We start from the raw sequence: 21,348 nt of genomic DNA on the forward strand, positions 1-21,348 counted from the left end.
TTGGACACCAGTGATAAGAGAGTACTGTACACTGTACACTGTACTGTACACTCTTTTTTATCCCGCAATGAATGCTGTGGCAAATGCATGCCTATTCTATTGTTCTATTCCTAGCAATGCACCAGTAGCAACCCTTGGATTGATATTCAAACAGGAGTAGGACCACATCATCCACTCAATCAGTCCACATGAATTACCAATACAATTCTTATATGATTATTCTTATAAATTGATTTATTTTATTTGTTATTCATTATTCATTATAATAATTAATCATTATTATCCACGACAGTAACAAATATCACGAACTTTTTTTTTGTCCAGTCCCCATGCAGTCAATCAACATGGACGCCCATCGTAGTGGGTACAGCGTTTAGGCTAGGTTTTACGCGTTCAGTACGATCGGGCAAATGAAAGCCGCTAGTGGCCCCACACTACGCGTATCGTATACCTTTAATCCGTGACATAATTTTAATATGTTGCCGAATATCTTCATGCTGTACATTGCTTTATTTCTGCGTGAGTGAGTTATTCCACGAGCGTCGAGTGGCCCAACACTACGCGTTATCGTACTACTGTACAGTATATATTTAATCCATGGCAATTTGACTGTGTTGCCCAACATCTTCATGTTGTACTGTACATTGCTTATTTCTTAGCGAGTGAGTTATTCCACGAGCCTCTAGTGGCCCAACACGACGCGTATCATAGGATCATACTATACATTTAATCGGTGACACTATTTGACTGTGTAGCCCAACATCTTCATGCTGTACATTGCTTACTGTATTTTTTAGTGAGTGAGTTATTCCACGAGCCTTTATTATAGTCCAGACAAACATCTCTCCGTAAAGAAGTCAAAAAATAAAAAGCACTACAGACTTGTTGAGAAGCCTCTGAAAACAGCCACGTTAAAAAAATAAAATGGTAGGCTATGATTTCGTAGAAAAGTTCTCAAGCATGGAACTTCCTGTCGAGTGGATACAAACTGTGTAGCAATCGTTTTATCCTTTTATGCTAGACCAGCCGACCATGACCCACACTTGTGTCCACTAGAGGCTAAACGTTTATGACTGTACAGAACATATATAGTATACACCACAGATACTCATTCATCTCTATAAATAGACAGTACAAGTAGACTGAGTGGATGATGTCGGAAAACTACGTATCATTCTCATTGAGAACTGGCCAACAATGTGGACTTCATTAAATGGCCAAATCAGAATCATCCAATTGAATTAATTATATTAAATTAGTATTGGGAATGCATCGTATGGATACCTACTGAACACGAAACCGGATAATTTACCGCAGACAATTAACGCATTAAATCAATTTTACGCTGTATAGGATTGAACGCTGTGTGTACAGTAAAATATTCAATCCAACCTCGTAATATCAAAACAGATACTTTACTGCATTCGATTCATTTCACGGTGGATAGGATTGAACGCTGCAAAGTATTCAACTCATCCTCATAATATCAAATCTACATTGATATTGTTTCCATCCTGTACTACTACATTGTACGGCGGTAAATTGACCGCGTCAAATTGTCCGAGGCCCTACTGAACAAAACTACTCATCAGAAAATCAATCAGTCACATACCGTACTATTAAGTTAATAACACAGCCATGAAAGATTGTAGGTAATCACCAATATGGTCAATTGATATTTAATATTTCTACTATCCACAGATGATTCACACGATTTTACTGGTTCTTGTTTCGATAGCGTACAGACTAGTCATAACGAGAGCAGGTTATAACGATCGAAGTGGACAAATCGATTATCATGCAAGCTTTCATTACCAGACTAATATTTTAATTTAAATCAATTTGAGCTATGCGGTTATTCAAGGACCCTCATCTGTAAAGAATACCTATCATGGATGGATGTGGGTGGCTAATTCAATAATTCATGATGCGATATCATGAACATACCCTATTATTTTTACCTTAACAATATAGAAATTATCCTTGTACTGTAAATTGGATAGCGTTCCTCATAAATAGAAATTAAATCTTTCGCCTATAAGCATACCATCAATCGTAACAGTTACAATGGTTACTGTAATGGACCTGCTCTTATTATCATCCTTTCAATACAAATACTAAATTATATTATACAGAAAAAAGCATATTCAGTACATATTTTATAACTCAACACCATAATTTGATCCAATATCTAGTAAGTTTAAGGGAAGAATAATTCTAATTTTCTCCTTAATCTTCAGCTGTAGTTGTAACTAACTTTTATCATGGACCACGAGATACTTTTTTCGAATTATCTACGGTAGTAGTCGTTGTCTTTTGCTAGAGTTGCTAATATTAAACTACAATCAAACTTTTCAACTTTCTATAATACTCATAAATAAAACGTTCTACATCTCATATGGGTCTTTCGTGATATAGTCTATTACTTTAAAAAATAACTTCAACAATTAGAAATATCATCAATACCTGAGTAACAGTGTCATGTAGAATGACTAACGGTGTAATTTTATACCAGCGAATTATCTTTTCATCAAGGCATATGGAAATTGAAATTTTTCTATTTAAACATGACAATAAGTGAAATTAATTCATTTTTGATTGGTTACTATGAACAATAAATCTATCCTATAATTCAATTACTCTATTTTAAAATCTTTCTGCCGACCACGATATATTCTAGACTTATTCCTGCAGCATTCTCAACAGAGGCCAAATTACATTATCATTCACCCAATAAAATATACCTTGTATTTCTCAAAAAGATATTACAAAAATTATAATCGAATTCTACGTCATACTTTCTAATTCTGTAATCAAAAATAGACTATTATTAAATGCACAAGGAATAGTCTAAGACATTGTCAGAAAAGTTACCTTATAATTCATAACATAAGGGTTATATCATGCACTAGTTAAAAGATATCATTTAAAAATTAGATCAATTTTATCTTTGCGGGTATAACTTAAAAAATGTTAGTACTAACTAAACTCATTAATATATCTGCTACATGATGATCCTTAAACTTTTGTAATTTTATTTTGACGTATTGCAATTTCTGAAAAGTTGTTGGCTAAATTTGTTACATTTATTCCGTTGTACCAATATGGCTGCTTAATTACACAATCACCAATGACGACACTATGCATCCTTTTGCTAATCATTAGCAAATCAAACTGCATTTAGGTTATTAGATTAGTCAGCGCTATAATTAAAACATTATTTAAGGAGACAGCTAAAAAAATAACTACTAGAATGTTTATGGATATGAATTATTTAAAAACCCTGCATTCTTCCAATAAAAATCATAGCGATATATTCCTTTGCTTTCTGTAATAACTCTGGAGAAATTTATCAACCTTATACGATTTTACTTTTATTGAAAGCAAACCTGCCAATTTTTGATTAAGTATTCTTATCCAAGTAAGTTGGTACCGATGATTAATAAAAAGATATGATTTAAAGTTTTAAAGTATACCAAGAATTCATCTCTTTCTAATCGTTTGCAGTTGTTTGTAAATATATTAAAACACATACGCTGTCTCATAAAATATTCACTACCTACAAAAATTTTAATCTAAATGCTACAGATATAAAATTCAACAATTGCAAGATAACATCTTTATTACACATAAGTAAATCAGATATTCTATATTGTAAAGCGTGCTAAAAATCAAGAATTTAATAAGAAGGTGATTTTCCTGTATCCTTAATCATACTACTCATATCCGTATATGTAATATTTCGACTTAATCTACCAAAATGCTTCTGCCAGTAATACATTCTAATTCATATACATTATTCTTAAGGCTATATCTAATTGTAGTGTTTGTAATTCTTAACCATATCAAGCATTCGTTACCGGTAAATAGCTATGCAACTGAAGTTAAATTCTATTACTATTTGTAACTAAACTGGAATTATAGCAGAATTAAAAATGCAAACGTAAACAAGAATAGTGACTCAATATGCTATTTATAAAATGAAAAAAATATTCAGCAATTGCTATCCTATAATTTGATTCATAGTCCTGTTTAATACGTAGCAGTAGTAATTAAAATAGGCATAAAATTGCAAAACAAAGTGTTAAAAATCGAAATGAGCTAAATCGCTTTCCTACCTAAATACCAATTAACCACATTAATTGTTGCAAAGATCACCTATAATGCCTAGCTGTGATTGATGCAGTAGTATCAAGTTTTAAGAAATTTATACGTACTAATCTTTAGTGTAGCTGGAGACCGTGAAACATTTTCAATTGGTACTATATGTAAAAGTAAATTAATTTAAAATTACTACTACAAGCAACAGCTATGGGAAAAGTTTTATGACCTAAAAGAAATGTTTATTTCACATATCGCAGTAGCTGAATGATAAAGAAATTTAAGTAATTTATAAGCTAGACTACTAACAAAGCTTAAAAACTTCATAAATCAAGATTTGAAACAAACTTATATAGGATAATATTTGATAAATTAACCGGAAAAGATAAAATATTATCTTATGTGCGCGTCAGCGAATACTCTAACTTGAACAACATGGAATCATACCTTATATTATCTATATTTCAGTTTTACGAATTAAAGACTCGTTGAAACATTGCCATCAGTTGGGCTATAAGCTAGGGGCAATATTCATTAAGATGGTACAGGTAGTTCATGCCATTTCACGATCGTGGCATTACATCTTATATCGTCTTCGTCCAAAACGTATAGTAAAATTCAAAATGGGCAAAGTTAAAAAAATTTTGGTTGTATCAAAATCCAATAAAGACTTAGGTATGAAATGTTCTATTTGTACAGCAAAGAGCGTAAAATCCATTATCCGACATACGTCTTACAGTATGTTGCTCTTACAATGCTATCCAGATTTTACGTATAGATAGTAATTTTGAATATTTTGCCTATTTAATGGATAAATTTATCTGTAATAAAAACATTGTCAGGATTGACAAGACAAGCAATGTCTCATGTTACGTCTACCAATCTTATTCCGTGGAATCGACCCACTGTTGACTTTATCAACGTAAGTATCTGATCCATCAAAAAAATAAGATAATACTACTGTATATCAATGACGCAAAGCTATCACAACCGCAAAAACTAAAAATATCATCCTTTTTTCTAATAAAGAATGTCGCAATTGTTTCTACGGTAAAAGTGGCAAACGAATATTCCAATTTAGGATTTATTAGCTATAATACAAATGAAATTGAAAAGTGGCTACATCATATCAATATTTTAACGCATATTCAAGAGCATCTACAATGTGAGAATATCATACAGTACATTTGGTCGCATAAGACGGAATTGATCAAGTTACCCCAAGCGTTGAACGAACTTTTATGTCATCGCTTGAAATCTAAATTGTTAGTAATTCCCTTTGATAATTAATACACGTTTATAAAATATTTACTTTGGTACTGTTTAGATTTAATGTGATGAATATTTACTTGTAGATTTCCAAAAATACATACAGTACAACAGTAATTTGATATAATCCACATGAATAATTGTATCAATTTACAGCTAATTTGGCTAATTGTCGCTATTAGCATTTTACTTATTTTTCTTTATAAGAAATAATTTATTATCCCATAAATATTGATTACTTAATATCAATCAAATATAACTTGTTTGGTGCATTTTCTGACTTGACTAGGTTAATTTGCTTTGAAATTTTTGATGAATATATCAAAGTCGACGCAGCACGAAACCTATTTCCCCTCTCTCCTAGTACATTATACTATTTAATCCAAGATCTTGCTACAGCTTTTCGACATTTGCATTCCATTGGAATTTCTTATGGTCAAGAAATCACTGTGGGATCCTTATTATGGACTAAATCGAGCCAAGTAAATTGCTGTTTACTTTTAATCATATCTTTGTCAAGACTTATTGCATTTTATCATATATGATGCCGTAAGATAGGGGCTACTCAAATTTATTATTTTCTGATCAAGCTATAAAAATTAAGAGCAGACATACATTGATTAGTCAATTTACTGTAGTATTAGAATTTAAAAGTGCCAGCGATTCAATTTGCCTACCTGGTCGATCGCCATTTGTTGACTAATTAAGATATTGTTATCATAATAAATCTTTAATCATCTATGGAGGATAGTAAAGTCACTATTTACTAATTTATTTTATATCTAGGGAGTTCTGGTTCCGTTTTTGTATAATTTTTCAAAATCAAAATTATGGAAATTTGCAAAAGATGAAAATGAGCTAGAAGTGAGCCGAAATAATGATATTCGTTACTTCATTGACTTTATGTCAGAACTAATCCAATCTTCTAGCAAGTATCAAAGTCATTGTACTGACAATGGGAACAAGCCATCATCATCCAATAATGATGAGAACGACTCAATCAACTCTGTAAATATGGAAAATATCCAAAGTAGCAAAGTAAGCTCCCGTTAGTTTTATAGGCTGTCCTTCAGTAAGAGTTGATGTCACTAATCTATTTCAATTATTTATAGCTCTCAGCTTTTCTTCAGCAACTTAACGCAAATAGCGGCACGTGGACGTCATTCGACGAAATTCTTGACGCTTTAGGGTACCACATTTACTGAGTTTGTTGAAAATAATTTTGATAGAGTTCTAAGCATTTAATTTATTTTATTCTATAGCTCTTTTGGTATATGTCATGAAAGCGAATCACTGATCCCACAACCAGAATCAAAAGCTGCAGTCATCCAATAGGGCCTTTCCGAGCGTATCTTTTATGTCTTTAAATTACTTACAAAATATTAAATTTCAGTTTAAGAAATATTTTGATCTTCGCTAATTTTTAATAAGAAATGAATCCCTATAACTGATTAATATCGCACAGTAACATAAAATGCTTATCTAGCTAGGGCATTAGAAGAAAGTTTAAGTTTTGTCAGTTATACCATTAACATGGAATGCTAATAAACTCAACGTAAAATATTCATTAAAACATAATGTTCGATAATAGTTTTTATGTCACAACATTCACCATGGTAGTTAACTATAAATGGTATAAAAAATATTTGACAATTGGTTATCAAAATTTTAGACTGTTAGTTCAATTATAAAAGATCTTGTATAATATCTGTACATCTCATTATCAAACTTTAATCCTCAGTCGCAATTAAGTTTTGTAGCTAAGACGTAAAAAGAATAATCCTTCGCATTGGTAATTTTTAGCTGATAGAGTAATGCTCTAATCAGTAAACATCTCAAATTGCTACTCATTTACAGTAATTCTTTCAAGCATCACTATTAAATAACTGGAAATTGAGAAATTTGCTCTGTTTTAATTTATGATCTTTCATTGCTATAAATATGTGCAGACATATATATTACTTTACGTTAAGCTAGAAATAATTTGAATACTCTACAATGTAATTGTTTAAGAATTTATTATTAAAACTTTTTTATATCTGCATAAATTGAGATATCGATCATACAGTATATATGTATAACCATCCTTCTATTCAACAATTACTCTTTAGTATATCGCACTGTTAAGAAATTGCAAGACTATAAAATAGAAGATAAAATCATTGAATCACGATGATTACATGAATGAAAGAGTAAGTACGTCGTTCGCTCGTAGCTTGCAAACTTAATTTGAACTTAAACATCGACAAACGACAAGAAATGCTTCCAGATATTCATTTTAGTATCGATTATAGCGTCAATGATAATTACGGTATAAAACTAAAATATTTTAATGAGATACAAACTTAAAATTGACCAACACTACTTTAATTCTAGAACTAGCACAAATGAATGGGATCAAAATTACACTTATATTTAACTAAGGTCATAAATCAAACACAAGTGCTTAAAATAAGTTACTTCAACTCATGGTTTCCAGTAGACGATAATTTTTAACTTAAGTTACTGTAACAGAAATCATTTCTTATGGGACAATTGTAGCAGATCTTAGTCATGATCTAATAGAAATAGAATCTTTCATTAATTTCTTCGTTGTTTCCGCGAATTTTTTCTTGTACTTCGCCGATCTTGATTCGATCTTGTATATAAAGTGATTAAATGCTTATATTATGATTAAAGTCAACAGTTGCTAATAGAAAGCTGTATATCGACAGAAATGGTAAGATAACTGGCTGTAAGACACATCGAAATAGTCAAATCTGACTTATTTAAATCTATGCCACAAAATCAAACTATAACACATTCAAAGCGCTTTGTCCCTTTTTCCCCTCAAAACTACTAAATACGTATGTACTCGCACTGTACTATTCCAACGTTTAGTAGTCTATCTTGTCCCACATGCAATGGAAAAGATAGGAATAACAGACTAATGTGGCAAATCTTTGCACAGAAATGTCGATAAAGGCGATACATTAATTTATGCTCTACCGTTACTATAGACTGTACATCTAGTAGATATGCCTAGTAAACATATCTTAATTATCCATAATTAATCATAGTAGCGTTTCTAAGTTGCTATGAATCCAATAATGTCATTTCGCTAATTTTGTCTTACCGTGAAGGCGGCGATTTTCTATTAAGAGATCTCAATCTACCATCAGTTCTTGTTCGAGACGACGGATACGATCTTAGCCCGTATCCTCCTCTATAATGATCTGTTCTTGCAGCTCTATCTTGACAACTACTCCTAAATCGACCATTTCTATCATTTCTGCTACGATGACGTCTAGCAGCATTTACGTTAGGATCCGCGTCGATGCCTGAAATCCGTTTACGTTTGTTTTCGCTACCCTTATACCACTCTCCTGAAGGAGGTTTAACATCAGGTGATCGTAGCATTTTATCCCTTGAAACAAATCTTGAACTCTCATTTTTTTCTTGATCTCGCGCTTTCTTGTACTGTTCTCCTATATCATGCTCTGCATATCTTTCGCTACCTTTATACCACTCTCCCGAAGAAGGTTTCATATCAGGCGATCGTAGCAATTCATCCCTTAAAACAAATTTTGCACTTTTTTCTTGATTTTGTGCTTCTTTGTCATGTACTCCTTTATTATTTTCTGCATAGCAATGGCGTATTGGGTATGCTTTATGAAGCATATCTGGAAGTTCTATTTCATCAATACGGCTGCCATCAAGATTTATATGATCATCTATTGAATATTCATTCACTACTGTAAACTCTTGCCCTTTTCCTTCAATTTCTATCAACGGACTGACCTTATCTTGTGTTGCTTTAGTACTACAATTAAATCAAATAAAAAGATTCAAATTATAATTACTGATCTCACTGGCAAAAATCAAGATGTAGCCACCGACATTCATAGTATGATAGCATACCTTTTACTTTTAATCATTCGAGTTTGAACAGAACGTTGCTTCTCTTGCGGTTGGCTTCTCATAAATAAGACATTGAAGCAGTTACGGCATAAGTGGCTACCAAAGTAACTGAGATGATATTTACTTTCAAAATTCACCTCACTTTCATCACAATCTACCATACAAACCCCCAATGCGATCTGAAAAGCAATTTTAGCTTCATTTTCTGTCATCTGTACGCAATCAATGATAGCTCTTAAAGATTTATCGGTTATTTTACTGACTGGCGTTCCTGCATAACAGAGGCGATCAACAATATCACGAAGACAATTTTTGCTACATGCTATAACTTGTTTACGTAAATTTTCTTTCAGTTTCTTCACTCTCTCGTCTTCAATTTCATTACATTGAGTTAAATTTTTACTTGAAGTAACAGTGTCGGTGATTTGCCTACTTAGGGGTAGCTGCTCTCGGCAATTAGAAATGTTGGTATCGACATCGTCCAGTATTAGACTTGAGGTACGGCACAATGTACTAGAACGATTCGTAACTGCGACTTTAGCGTTTTCCTTGCTATCACAACTTTGGTCACTGGAGTAAGACGGTAATCTGCTTCTACGATCATGTTCGATACATAATTCAAACGGTAGAATTTCTGATTCTCGATTACTCATTTTGGATTCCTGATAATCGTATGGACTATGAGTAGATATGATAATGTAGATTAATTCTGGCAGTTCTGATGAAGAGATTATTCGGAAGGTCACTTTATCCGAATGAGATTGCTAGAAATTTAGATTGAATAAACCAATAAGATCAAGAGGTTATCGTCGATGAGATACAATCCCTTTCTGCGTATCTAATTTCAATATATGAGTTATTTATTAGGCCCCTAGACAGATATTTTACGTTCGCTATATTTAAAATCAGTCACATTTTGATAGCTTAAGCGCAAATATGCTCGCAGGTTACTAAAAATAAAGCTACCTTTATGACCCTTTTTGTTTGCTGGTAGCACCAAACACACGAGTTTTAAAATTTTAGTGTCTTTCTAAGGCTAAATAGACTTTTTCTGCTTTACTTAACTATCCATAAAATTTTGAAATAAGTTAGCTTATTCATAAAAGATTGTAGAATATCGACTATATAAGGAATACAACCACAGTGAAATTTACTTTGTTTAACTGCAATATAAAGATTGTAGGGTAAAAACGATTCTACGAGCAAGATTTATTTTAAGTCGGCTAATCTTAGAACCATTTTTGTAAGACTGGTTGAATTCGTGTTTTGTAAAAGGATTGTCACTTCGTAAAACCTATCCTGCAAATTTACCTCTTACTAACCATGAATGGAAGCAAATAATCCATGGCTAAATATAAGTAGTATAAAAATTATTTGCAAGGTCATCTTGAATTAAATAACGGAGAATGCAACTATCAAATAAAGTACGGCACACTTTGGGAATTTCATAGCTGTGAGATTTAACATTAAGATTTATATTGAAAATTTTTTCTTTAACGTTATCCTCTTATGGACGTCATAGGATTTTATAGAGTGAGGCTGAATGAAAGATCTCTACAAAAAATAGTTAGTCATCTAGTCCAACATGTATAACCTTTTCATAGGTGCTTGGAGAGTGATTACCACTTGGTAAATTATATATCGGGCGATATTTCAAGTTGCTTTTGCTATCATGAATGGCTAATAGTAGGGTGAGAACACATTTAATCTGTCCATTTAAGCGAATATACCGTACCACTTGGTGCGCTTTAAAGCTTATTATACAGCTACACAATCTTATATACTTGCAACTTTAGGAGTTAATTAATCCTAATACTGCCTTTTCGGTGAAGATAATGAAAATTTGAGTTTCTAACCCTACATGTTACAGAAATTTTTCTCCACAACCACGTATGCTAATCTAGTAAAATATTAGAGCGTATTCAATTTATTCCAAGTAAATGATTGTTAATGAAAGCTCGATAGTCCCAGGAAAGATCTTTATTCTGAGAGAAAATTCTAAGCGCTGAAAGACATGATATCCGATACTCTTGTGTAACATATTCGTAGACTCGGCTATATCCCCATTCCCATTATAGTAGTGATTGCTAATTTTTTTCTATGTCTGATTTTACTACCTAAAACTACTCTACTCCGTCATATTAATTAATCATTCAAGAATAATTCTTGCGAATCAAACTGTACTTCTGTAGAATTCCTTTTAATCTTTGAAAATATCGGTTGTTAGTTACATAACACAGCGTAAGGTTAAAAAGTAGTTAATTCAGCCAAAGTAAAACGTAATTACTGGAAGAACATTCATTCCCAAGATCATGCAGATTGCATGCTACGATATGCTCTGATATATTGCAGTATAAGAATATTTCTACTGCAATTTTGATATTACCGTGGCATGGATATTGCTCTATTCAATCTTACCATTGGATAATAATCGCTTTCACTTGGTACTTTTAGAGAAGCAGTTATAAATTTATAATAATTCAATACACAGTAGCTTAATTTATTAACTGCAATATTACACAACCTTTCGTTAAGAAGTAATCTAATGATATCTGGACCAGAATAGCTTTATTGTAGGCATGGACTACTAAAAGAAGCCTTAGTAGTCCATGTTCTGGGCAATAAAATTCTATAAGGCAGCATAACTTTTTAATTACCTAATATAGAGAATAATATTAATCTATCCAGTAGATTGGTTCATTTTTTTACAACTTTAATTTTTGCTGTATTTGATTAAACCATGTACTAATTGCTCCTTCATATTTTCGACGCCAAGCAATTTTCGTTTCTAACTGATCTATAGCCTTCGGGACTGCATTCTGGCCTGTTCCAACATTCGGCGTGCACTTAAAAAATAGTTTGACCTACACAATATCAAGGTATATTTTATTTCTGTTCCGATTGTATATGGAGATCTCGAAATTGCTAGACATTACCTCTACTTTTGTATAAGTTTCAAATGCTAAGGAATTAAAATTAGCACTATAAGGTAATGCTATTCTAGTTTACCTTATCCAGTTGAACTTCACTCTTCATTGGCTTGATAACTTGTGTGATCAGCGTTGCCATACTAAAAGTATCTTGGCCGTATCTATCCATGGACCCCAAATTATAGGATTTACAGTTATACGCTTTATATCGATATAGAAAGGATATAAGCTCATTATTGCAAAATAAATTATCTCTTACCTTTCAAAGAATAAATTCCAACGCAAAACGACAAAGTTCCAAGCTAGATCAGTTCCTGCTGGATTTTGTGCAATATAAATCATGGCTTTAAGGGCCTCTGCTGCTTTCACTTTACTTTTATCGATGATAATATTAAGCAATCTAGATCGTAATGGAAAAAGACACTATAAGGTATCTATTTTAATTTAATTGATCTTCTGGTTATATCGACGCTTAAAGGGTATTGAATATTTTTACTTTAATCTTAGCTATTAATGATATTACTTCAAATTACGAGGATTCTAAGATAACTAACTAAATATCAATAACGCTCACTCATTGAGCAATCGTAAATGCCAGTGCACGTTTAATTATAGATTAAAATATAGTCTAGACTTATCGGAAGGTATTTACTTCTTTAAAGTGGACTTGTCGGTCGATGAGGCTAACGCACTCATGAGTATCCTTCTTTCTGTTGCATCCTTACTGGCATAATAGCGCTGTAACAGCATATTCCAATTGCCGCCATGAGCTATGCCACATCTTAAAATTACTGATTTCAAATTTGCTGATATGCTGCGATTATAATATGATGGGAATAGGGTGGTTACACCGAGCGTTACACGACCGCAGTAATTACGAAATTGCACGAATAGGAGTAGGCTGATATTGTTAACAAATGTTGTTATGAAAGTTCATATCATTCTAGGCCATTTATCCACTTACCTTTTATTGTTATATAGCCATTCCCTGTAAAGGTTGGTAATATTAAGTATAGTTGAACGATCACCAGCGAAGCAGGCAGTACTCAAGACTTCCGTTCTTAGTAATCTAAACAAAAAGGGCATTATTTGCTGTCGAAGGATTAAAGAAGCACCATACAGACTAGTATATAAAGATCAATTGAGGAAAATATAGTCGTTTATTCATTAAGCAGATCAGGATAAATTACTTCTTGTTATTGCTACCAGTATCCTTCCATCCCAGCTGTCTCAAATTTGACTGCAATAAATACTTCAAGTATTTCTAGATAACAATCAAGCTTATGAAATAGATTGCAATCATCCAATATTATAGTATACCTAGTATGTCTATGCCTAACGCTATTTTAAGAATAAGAGTGAAAGGTCTACCTTTCCAATTGTTTGGCTTGATAAATCATTTACTGTCGATATTATGTAATCCAGATGAGGAAGTGAGGTAGCAAATGGTACATAATTAGTCTCATTAGCTAAATAACGACTAATCTCTAAAAATATTGAAGGATTCAAGCTTCCAACTCTATTAATTTCACAAGAATAAGAAAGAGAAGCAACAATATCAAGACTTCGCATTTCATGATTTCAAAGGAGTAAAAATAAAACTAATCACTCCCTACTTCGTTAAATAGAATGAATCGTCTAGCAAATTAGCCTTGTTTGGAATTGATAGGCTCTGCAGTTAAACAGAAATCAAATCAAATCGTCAGTTGCTAGAAAACTGTACTGTATTGTTTTGAATTTCTGGTAATCATTAATTGTGTCTTATTTAATATAATGTAGAAAAGTTATATTCCATTTAATAATTATCCATCATGTGAATTATGGTATCATAGTAAGAAAACGAATTATTTCTCTGATGTAATGAAAATATCGTACCTCATGATCACTTTGAATTTGCTCAATCAAGCTTTGCCACGTTTTAGCATCATAATTTACTCTAAAATAGCCTGTTTGGTTGCAGTTTGCTTTAACCCATTTTGGAGCGCTGGGTAATTGTAGTGTTGCTAAACAGGCGATATAAAATATTGACCTTACTTAGGCTATAATAAGATTTTGACTTGAACATACTGTACATACTGTTTGCGCCTGTTCTGTAATTATAATCTGCTATTGAAACTAACACATACGTGTATTATAACTAATCGGCAGACAAGGAACTAAATGCCTATGGACTCATCTCATGGTTACTTTTACTTTATAAAAGAAATTGAAGCATCTAATATCTTATGTACAAAGGCAATAACATGTATTAATTATTTCGCCAAGGCTATTATAAGTGCAATTAAGATCAATGATAATCATGTTCACCTCCGTTCATTCCAATTATTGTTCGATTAACATAGCCATCACTAGTTTCAAAGCAAAATGGTATTAACCATTTGTACCTATCATAATAGTTAAGAACATCAGTTAGCTCGTCGCTATTTCAATAATAAACTTGATTTCTATTAGATCTACAATACTGTTAATCTCGTCAAAAAAGCGCATATAGACTGCGATAATGTGTATACTTACCGATAAGGCGATGTTTGATTAACTAAGGTTTGCCCGTTTTTATCTTCAAGGAATCTTGTTTGAGATATACTGATTTTATCTTTTTCTAATTTTAAAGTTACAAGTGGGTAATTCATTTGGAGCAACCAGGTATTCATAACACTGTTAATATTTTCTCCAGTTACCTGTAAATCAATTTTTAAATAGCCTGATTGTTTGATACTAGTAGGATATTAAATTCTTTAATTTGGTACCACATTAATCTTTATTACTAATAATATAGCATAAACTTTAGAGTACCGATGACATTGCATTCCAAAGGTTTTGACTCTTAGCATTGCCGTATGCGTAAGCTTTCAGGTAATCCTCAACACCCTTAAAAAATGTTTGTTCTCCAAAATATTCATAGAGCATACGCAATAATGAAGCGCCCTGTAAAATAAGATCCAAATTACAATATAGGTTATGTCCATGATGATGACGAATAGATCACCAATGCTTCTTGCTATTGTATTATGATTAGGAAAGTTTATACTCTTGAACGCAAAAATGGTAAAATCCTAGAGTTTTAGTCTAGTATTTATGGGTATCGCCTACGGCACCTTATCGTATGAAATATGATCGAATAAGGCACCAATTTGATTTGGGTCATTCACTGGTTGATAAACTGGATGAGAACTTGGTAAACTATCGTCGATAATTGCTTTTGCCATGGTTCTTAGGCTAAACTGTTGATACTACCAATGATAGAGAAAATAATTAAGTTACGCCATATCTCGTGTACAGATAAATTCCGACCAAAACGCAAGTGAAGTATAAATTTCGAATCATTAAAAAATTTTTTGCATCTTCGTATGCAAGCAAGGCAATTTACATACAACATATAAGATTATATTTTTGAGTATGAATTTGTCTAGATTAAATGTCTTTTAAGATTCTTCTACGTGTAGATTCTATTACTGGTTCATAGCTTATAAAAAGTAGTTAGGTTACTATGCAATATTATGCAGTAAGCCCTAAATAATGGCATGACCCTTTACAAATATTAGTATCTTACTCCCTGGAGTCCAGGTTTGCTATTTCTCATTCCTAGATAGGAAACAAACGTTGCAAAACCTTCATTCAACCAAACATCGGACCACCAGTCCATCGTTACCAAGTCACCAAACCACTGCAATGTATTAGTGTATAAATGTAACCCAATTTTCATTCTTTTCTGAAATTAATTATGTGACTACGACCTATCGGCTTTTAGAAATATTAACTTACCTGATGGGCTACTTCATGAGCCACGGTCTCAACAATATAGAAATAGTTTGTAGACGTAGCATATTTAAGATTATATAAGAATTGAACCTCGTTGAAAGTAATCAACCCCCAATTTTCCATTCCACCTGAGGAAAAGTCTGGTATTCCTACTAAATCTGCGAATAATAGAGGAATATAGCTTTTAGTTTCTTCTATGATTACTTATAACATTATTGCTACAAATTGTTTATTGTTATAGCAAACTTGATTAAATTACATTAACAATCGAAATAATGTATCGTCGAATAACACTAAAACTGGCATGATCATCTGGATAGCTTTTTGTAAATTCATAGTAATAAAAGATGGATCATTCCGTATTATTAAACACATATTCTATACCATTAGTTTATAAGTTTTAATTACCAAGTTTTGGCAAGGGATATTTGATATTAAATATTTTGCCATAATATGAAACACAGTCTGCAGCAACCTGGAGAGATAATTGAGTTTCATGTACTTTTTCTTGATGAGTCCATGTTCGAACCTGGTATAGATTTAAGAACTTTAAAATATAACCAACTGCAGGAACTATCATGTGTATATATATATATATCGTAAAAGTAACATTAATTATATCTTTGTCAATAACAAATAAAGGTCTAGTACGAGCAAAGTAATTGTGAAGAAAACTTTGAATAACTGAGAGTGACTTTTAAAGATATAGAAGCGTAATTTCATCTGACTCATGTTATTAAAAGTGCTCCATATTGGCCAAGTAAATATTTGAAACTAGTTCTAATCAGCAATAAATTTAATAAATTTACTATCTTGTCAGATTTCAGATCTCATGGAATCCAATATTCAATCTTGTAGACGTAGTACGTACCAGAATATTATCTTTCGACTTTTTTTCCAAATGCTGGAAATCTGATATTACAAACGCTACGAGATAAGTACTCATTGGAACTGATTTCTGGAAATGAATGATGGTATTTTGATTTGCAAGAGTATGATTATTTCGAGCTAGCGTGTTAAATAAGGCATGATAGCCAGGAGGTACTACAACTGTTAGCTCAAAACTGGCTTTCATTGCCGGTTCATCAAAGCATGGAAACGCCATTCTAGCATCTGTAGGTTCAAAATCGGTCGTGTATAAGTATCTATGTAAAGTAGAGAAGTAAATGTGAGAAAGAGAGTCCATCGTTGATACTTTGGATAGTAAAACCTTGGAAAGCCACGCTATATATTATCAAGGTGGAATATTACAATTATTTAATTGAGTAATTTTTACTAATAGCAAAAGTATTACTAAAAAGTGAATACTAAGGTATTATGCAAATGTGCAGCAGGATGAAAAATTTCTCAATTCTTAATGACTTCCTTCTTTCTGTAGAATAAAAATTAGCTCTATTTCATTACGTCTAGTGAAGGACTACAATGCTATGGCCATCATATTAATGGTAATGATAATTCATTTTAATTATTAATTACTGATCTCTTATAGTTTCTTTACAAGGTTATTTTTAATTCTATTACTTCAACCAGATATCTTCAGCTATGTTACCGTATATAGAACTATATACAGCCGTCTTCGCTAAAATTTTATAATCAATATTTTCGTGTAGTATCTTGAATAAGAATCACTCAACAGGTGATATTCACCATTGCTTCAGTACCGAATAATTCACATATTTATTATTGCTTTTTGCATACCTCTTTTGGCCTGATGCTGTTACATATGTACTACGATAGAAGCCTCGTAAGCGGTTAGGATAGATGAGTCCACTGAACTGGATGACTAATGTATAATTAGTCGCTGTTACCAATGAACTGTTGACTTGTACATAGTAATAATCGTTTCGAGGATCCTGTAATGTCCGCTTGACAGTCAATTCGTTTCCAGTTGATTGATCGATAATCCGAATGTCATTAATTTGTAACCCTCTACCATGGAATAAGATAAAGTCTGTTTTCTGATGACAATGAAGACTGACTGTTACATTACCTTGATTAATTAGTTTTTGATAGTCTGGTTGTAGATAAAGATGATAATGGATTGGTTTAATAGTATTTGGCAAACGAACATGGTGATACGGGAATGATGGATGAGTAGATGCTAAAGTTGCTACATATGTGGAATAACTTGATGTTGGTCGGGTATGTAAGAAAGCACTACAAGAATCGTTTTTATTTTCCGGTATCCCTGTATCGTCGATTGCTAAAAGAGCGATTAAAGCGATCAGAAATCCTATTACCAATACTGCAAGAACAGTGAAAATTTGCACTTGTCTCTTCGATTGAGGATACCCACAACAGTTATAGTATTTATGGTGGTCCTCTACAATACTTTCACCTTCTTCTTTAGTCGGCAATAACTGATATTTTGTTGTTTTATCAGTCATGCTGAGAATGAATAAGCACTAGCTAAGACTTTTTGTAAATCGTATCAACTCTACTTTAAGATATCCAAGATTAACGTAAAATGGCCAGTTCATCTACTAAGACAACGTTCCGGGTCAGTCTCGCTAGAAGAGGGTCATTACATCAGAATAATTCATAGTATCAAAGTACATGTTTACTTCAAGTGAAGATTAGTACAGGTTAGGCAAATAATATAATTTGAACTCTTTTCAAAAGTTAATCAAGCACACAATACTTTCTGTTTACTTTTCATCGGAATAATGTCAGTTAATTAACCTAATTATTTTAGCCATAAGGCATTGATTATAACTACTGTGTAAATTTATCGTTGATAATAATTCTATTAGTTAGTGTAAATAAATCAAGTGACGTACTACAACGGATTAAGTAATGGACTGATGAAATTATTTAATAATATCATTACTCCTATGTTAATATGAATTGTATCGTATTGATTGATATGTCGTTAGTCACGGAAATAATTCGTATATCTTCGACCACCCAGCGTTACTAAATTTAATAATTACTTGAATATGCTATATTAGGGTAAATTACAAAGTAGAAAATGTCTGTTGTTACATTGATTTCATTATATTTAATCCACGTAATAAGCAATTACCCAAATAATAGATTGATCTAAATTACGAGATAGCTTAACAAATTTAGAAAGAAATCAATTCTGGTATGGAGCATCCTACAGTAGTTGCATTACGAAATTATAACGATAACGTTAGTCTAATTGCATGGAAACTATTAGATGTACAAACATCCTAGCCATATCACAATAACTACATTCAACTAAAATTTACGAGAAACGCCTACAAGATGGATAATGGAATCAATTTGCTTGACTATGGTAATCAGAATTTAAGTACTGTCAACATCTCTATAGTACCACAGTACATTGGGATGTAACTAAATTCTTATACTCGTATGAGCATCCAAAATTTAAGCTTCTGACGTCGCTCTTGTCGATTTATCAATAGCTATAATGCATATCGCGATTCAAAGTTGTGAATCATTAAGCTAATTATAACCACGATTCTATCAATATAATTTCCTAATTATTACACAGTAGCGACTCATCATCTGTTGATCAAGCAAGTGATTTTTGTGTTAGCTATGTTGTACAAAATGATGTATTCTTTTACGATCATGAGCTGTATTGTATATGGAGCATTACATGCTCAAAGTAGTCAGGAAATTAAATCAATTTAAGCTACATAGTAACGTAAGACAGCATACAGTGTACATATACGATATACTGCATCTACTAGTATCAACAGTATATAATTCCGTCGGCAACCCTTTAGCCATCGATTTGCACTCTTAGTATAGTATCCAGTAGTAGCTTTTGTAATTATAATTATACGCGTAACTTATCTTTATGGATCTGGTATAAGATATTTCCGTAATCTTATATGGCATGCATTCTAAACGTACCGAGTGTTAACTTTCTTTATGAGCCCAACTTCAAACCCTCGTAGTACTCAACAATTCATACACTTGCGTCTTATAGTCGTCGGATCAAGTGTTTTTGCCAACGGTATCAGCGGATTATGGAAATAGATTTAAGACGTTCTAATCCACGTTTTAATGAAGCTTCTGTCACGTTACTTGTATGAAATCAGAGGAGATTTTAATTATGGTATGGATCATCATGGTAAATAATGGTTTAGTCGGCATAAATAATGAATTAAATAAATAAACGATCAAATTGAATCAACTATTGCAGTCGAAATACTCGTAGCAAATACTGCCTTAATTTTGCTCACTTAATAATACATTCGCGCGTATTTCTCTTTTAAAAAGAAACAAATAGTTGGTATTTTGATAGTGTACTTCTGCACTGCAGCCCAGTAGTTAGTTAGACTAATTATACGTGTATTGTCACCAATTGAAGAATATCATCATTCAGATGTTACAGCTATTACAAGTATCTTTAGGTATTTCGGCACCCATATTAATTTAATAAACCAATGATATATAATCACTATGCACACCTTATTTTACGTATATAACGAACTATTTATGAATGTAATTGATTATTCAACATGATGTTTGATCGCTTAATGTACCTATAGCGTGCAGATTGATACTTTAACTAATTGTCATTTAAACGAGTTAGATATTCGCTCTCTCCTTCTAGGAAGTCCGCTAGTCCAGTCTTGCGCTACTACTACGGTATAGTATTTAAATATTCGCATGTACCCATTAGTCTAAATGCAATAGTGAAGCATCATTTTGCATCAATCTTCTTTTTCAACTTGTATGACATACTCGCTATCTTTGATGCTATTGTTATTTCGTCTATTTTATATCAACCAGAATTTACCATTATTAATACTGTACGTTCTAGAAAGGCAGAACTATTTACAAGAGCAAGAAATGCGAGTTTAACATATAATAGACGGATGGCTATTGAATGGTTAACATTTTAAATTTGATGGAATAGCTGTGCCATACTTACTTGGTAGTATTAGGCTTATCAGAGAATTAAATTGCTAACAGCAGCACCCTGTCATATCACTCAAGTCTTAGCACCTATATCTCATGCGATACTATTTGTACACTGTACAAATTAGCTAAGCGAGATTTAGTTTGTTACTGTATAACGCTAGTATTTCTATGATAATTGCATTTAATCACTGTAAAATTAGGTCGATGGAGTAAGGAAAGAATACAATGAAAATTAAGCCGCTATAGCATAGTAAACGTTTTCTATGCGCTCATCAGTGATGGCATACGGTCAACAGGTCAAAGTCGATGGTCGTATACTGTTCATGATTAATTTTTTTTTCAACAACAATGCCTGTATCACGCATCTTATTAGGCCTGTTAAGAGTTCAATATGATCAGCTATAGAGTAATATTTTACCTAGAGTATCGCTGAGTCGACAACATTGGAAACCAAATTTATCCTCAAAACTATCATTGCACGACAAACAACGGTGATAAAAGTCTACGATTTTCTCTTTTAATA

General features: G+C 32.4%; 3 protein-coding genes across 3 annotated transcripts; 1 reads left to right on the top strand and 2 right to left on the bottom strand.

The window, feature by feature from the left end:
- Positions 1-4,724: 4,724 nt before the first annotated feature.
- On the top strand, positions 4,725-6,705 carry TRIADDRAFT_55174 (uncharacterized protein; the record flags this gene model as incomplete). Its single annotated transcript, XM_002111282.1, has 7 exons — positions 4,725-4,776; positions 4,944-5,023; positions 5,131-5,366; positions 5,660-5,852; positions 6,157-6,408; positions 6,483-6,559; positions 6,633-6,705. The coding sequence occupies 7 exons, from the start codon at positions 4,725-4,727 to the stop codon at positions 6,703-6,705; spliced, it is 963 nt and encodes a 320-aa protein (XP_002111318.1).
- A 1,245-nt stretch (positions 6,706-7,950) lies between these two features.
- Positions 7,951-9,923, bottom strand: TRIADDRAFT_55175 (uncharacterized protein; the record flags this gene model as incomplete). Its single annotated transcript, XM_002111752.1, has 3 exons — positions 7,951-8,008; positions 8,486-9,172; positions 9,271-9,923. The coding sequence occupies 3 exons, from the start codon at positions 9,921-9,923 to the stop codon at positions 7,951-7,953; spliced, it is 1,398 nt and encodes a 465-aa protein (XP_002111788.1).
- A 2,082-nt stretch (positions 9,924-12,005) lies between these two features.
- TRIADDRAFT_442 (uncharacterized protein) lies at positions 12,006-18,061 on the bottom strand (the record flags this gene model as incomplete). The annotated part of the gene is made up of 18 exons (XM_002111753.1): positions 12,006-12,134; positions 12,280-12,361; positions 12,460-12,600; positions 12,853-13,014; positions 13,165-13,269; positions 13,391-13,464; positions 13,572-13,719; positions 13,817-13,872; positions 14,076-14,203; positions 14,508-14,584; positions 14,715-14,878; positions 14,994-15,125; positions 15,296-15,430; positions 15,751-15,864; positions 15,963-16,117; positions 16,368-16,488; positions 16,831-17,104; positions 17,658-18,061. Coding segments are annotated over 18 exons (2,601 nt in total), but the record flags the coding sequence as incomplete, so codon positions are not given.
- Between the last annotated feature and the right edge of the window lie 3,287 nt (positions 18,062-21,348).

Source organism: Trichoplax adhaerens, genomic scaffold, assembly GCF_000150275.1.
Source record: "Trichoplax adhaerens TRIADscaffold_4 genomic scaffold, whole genome shotgun sequence".
Taxonomy (NCBI): Eukaryota; Metazoa; Placozoa; class Uniplacotomia; order Trichoplacea; family Trichoplacidae; genus Trichoplax; species Trichoplax adhaerens.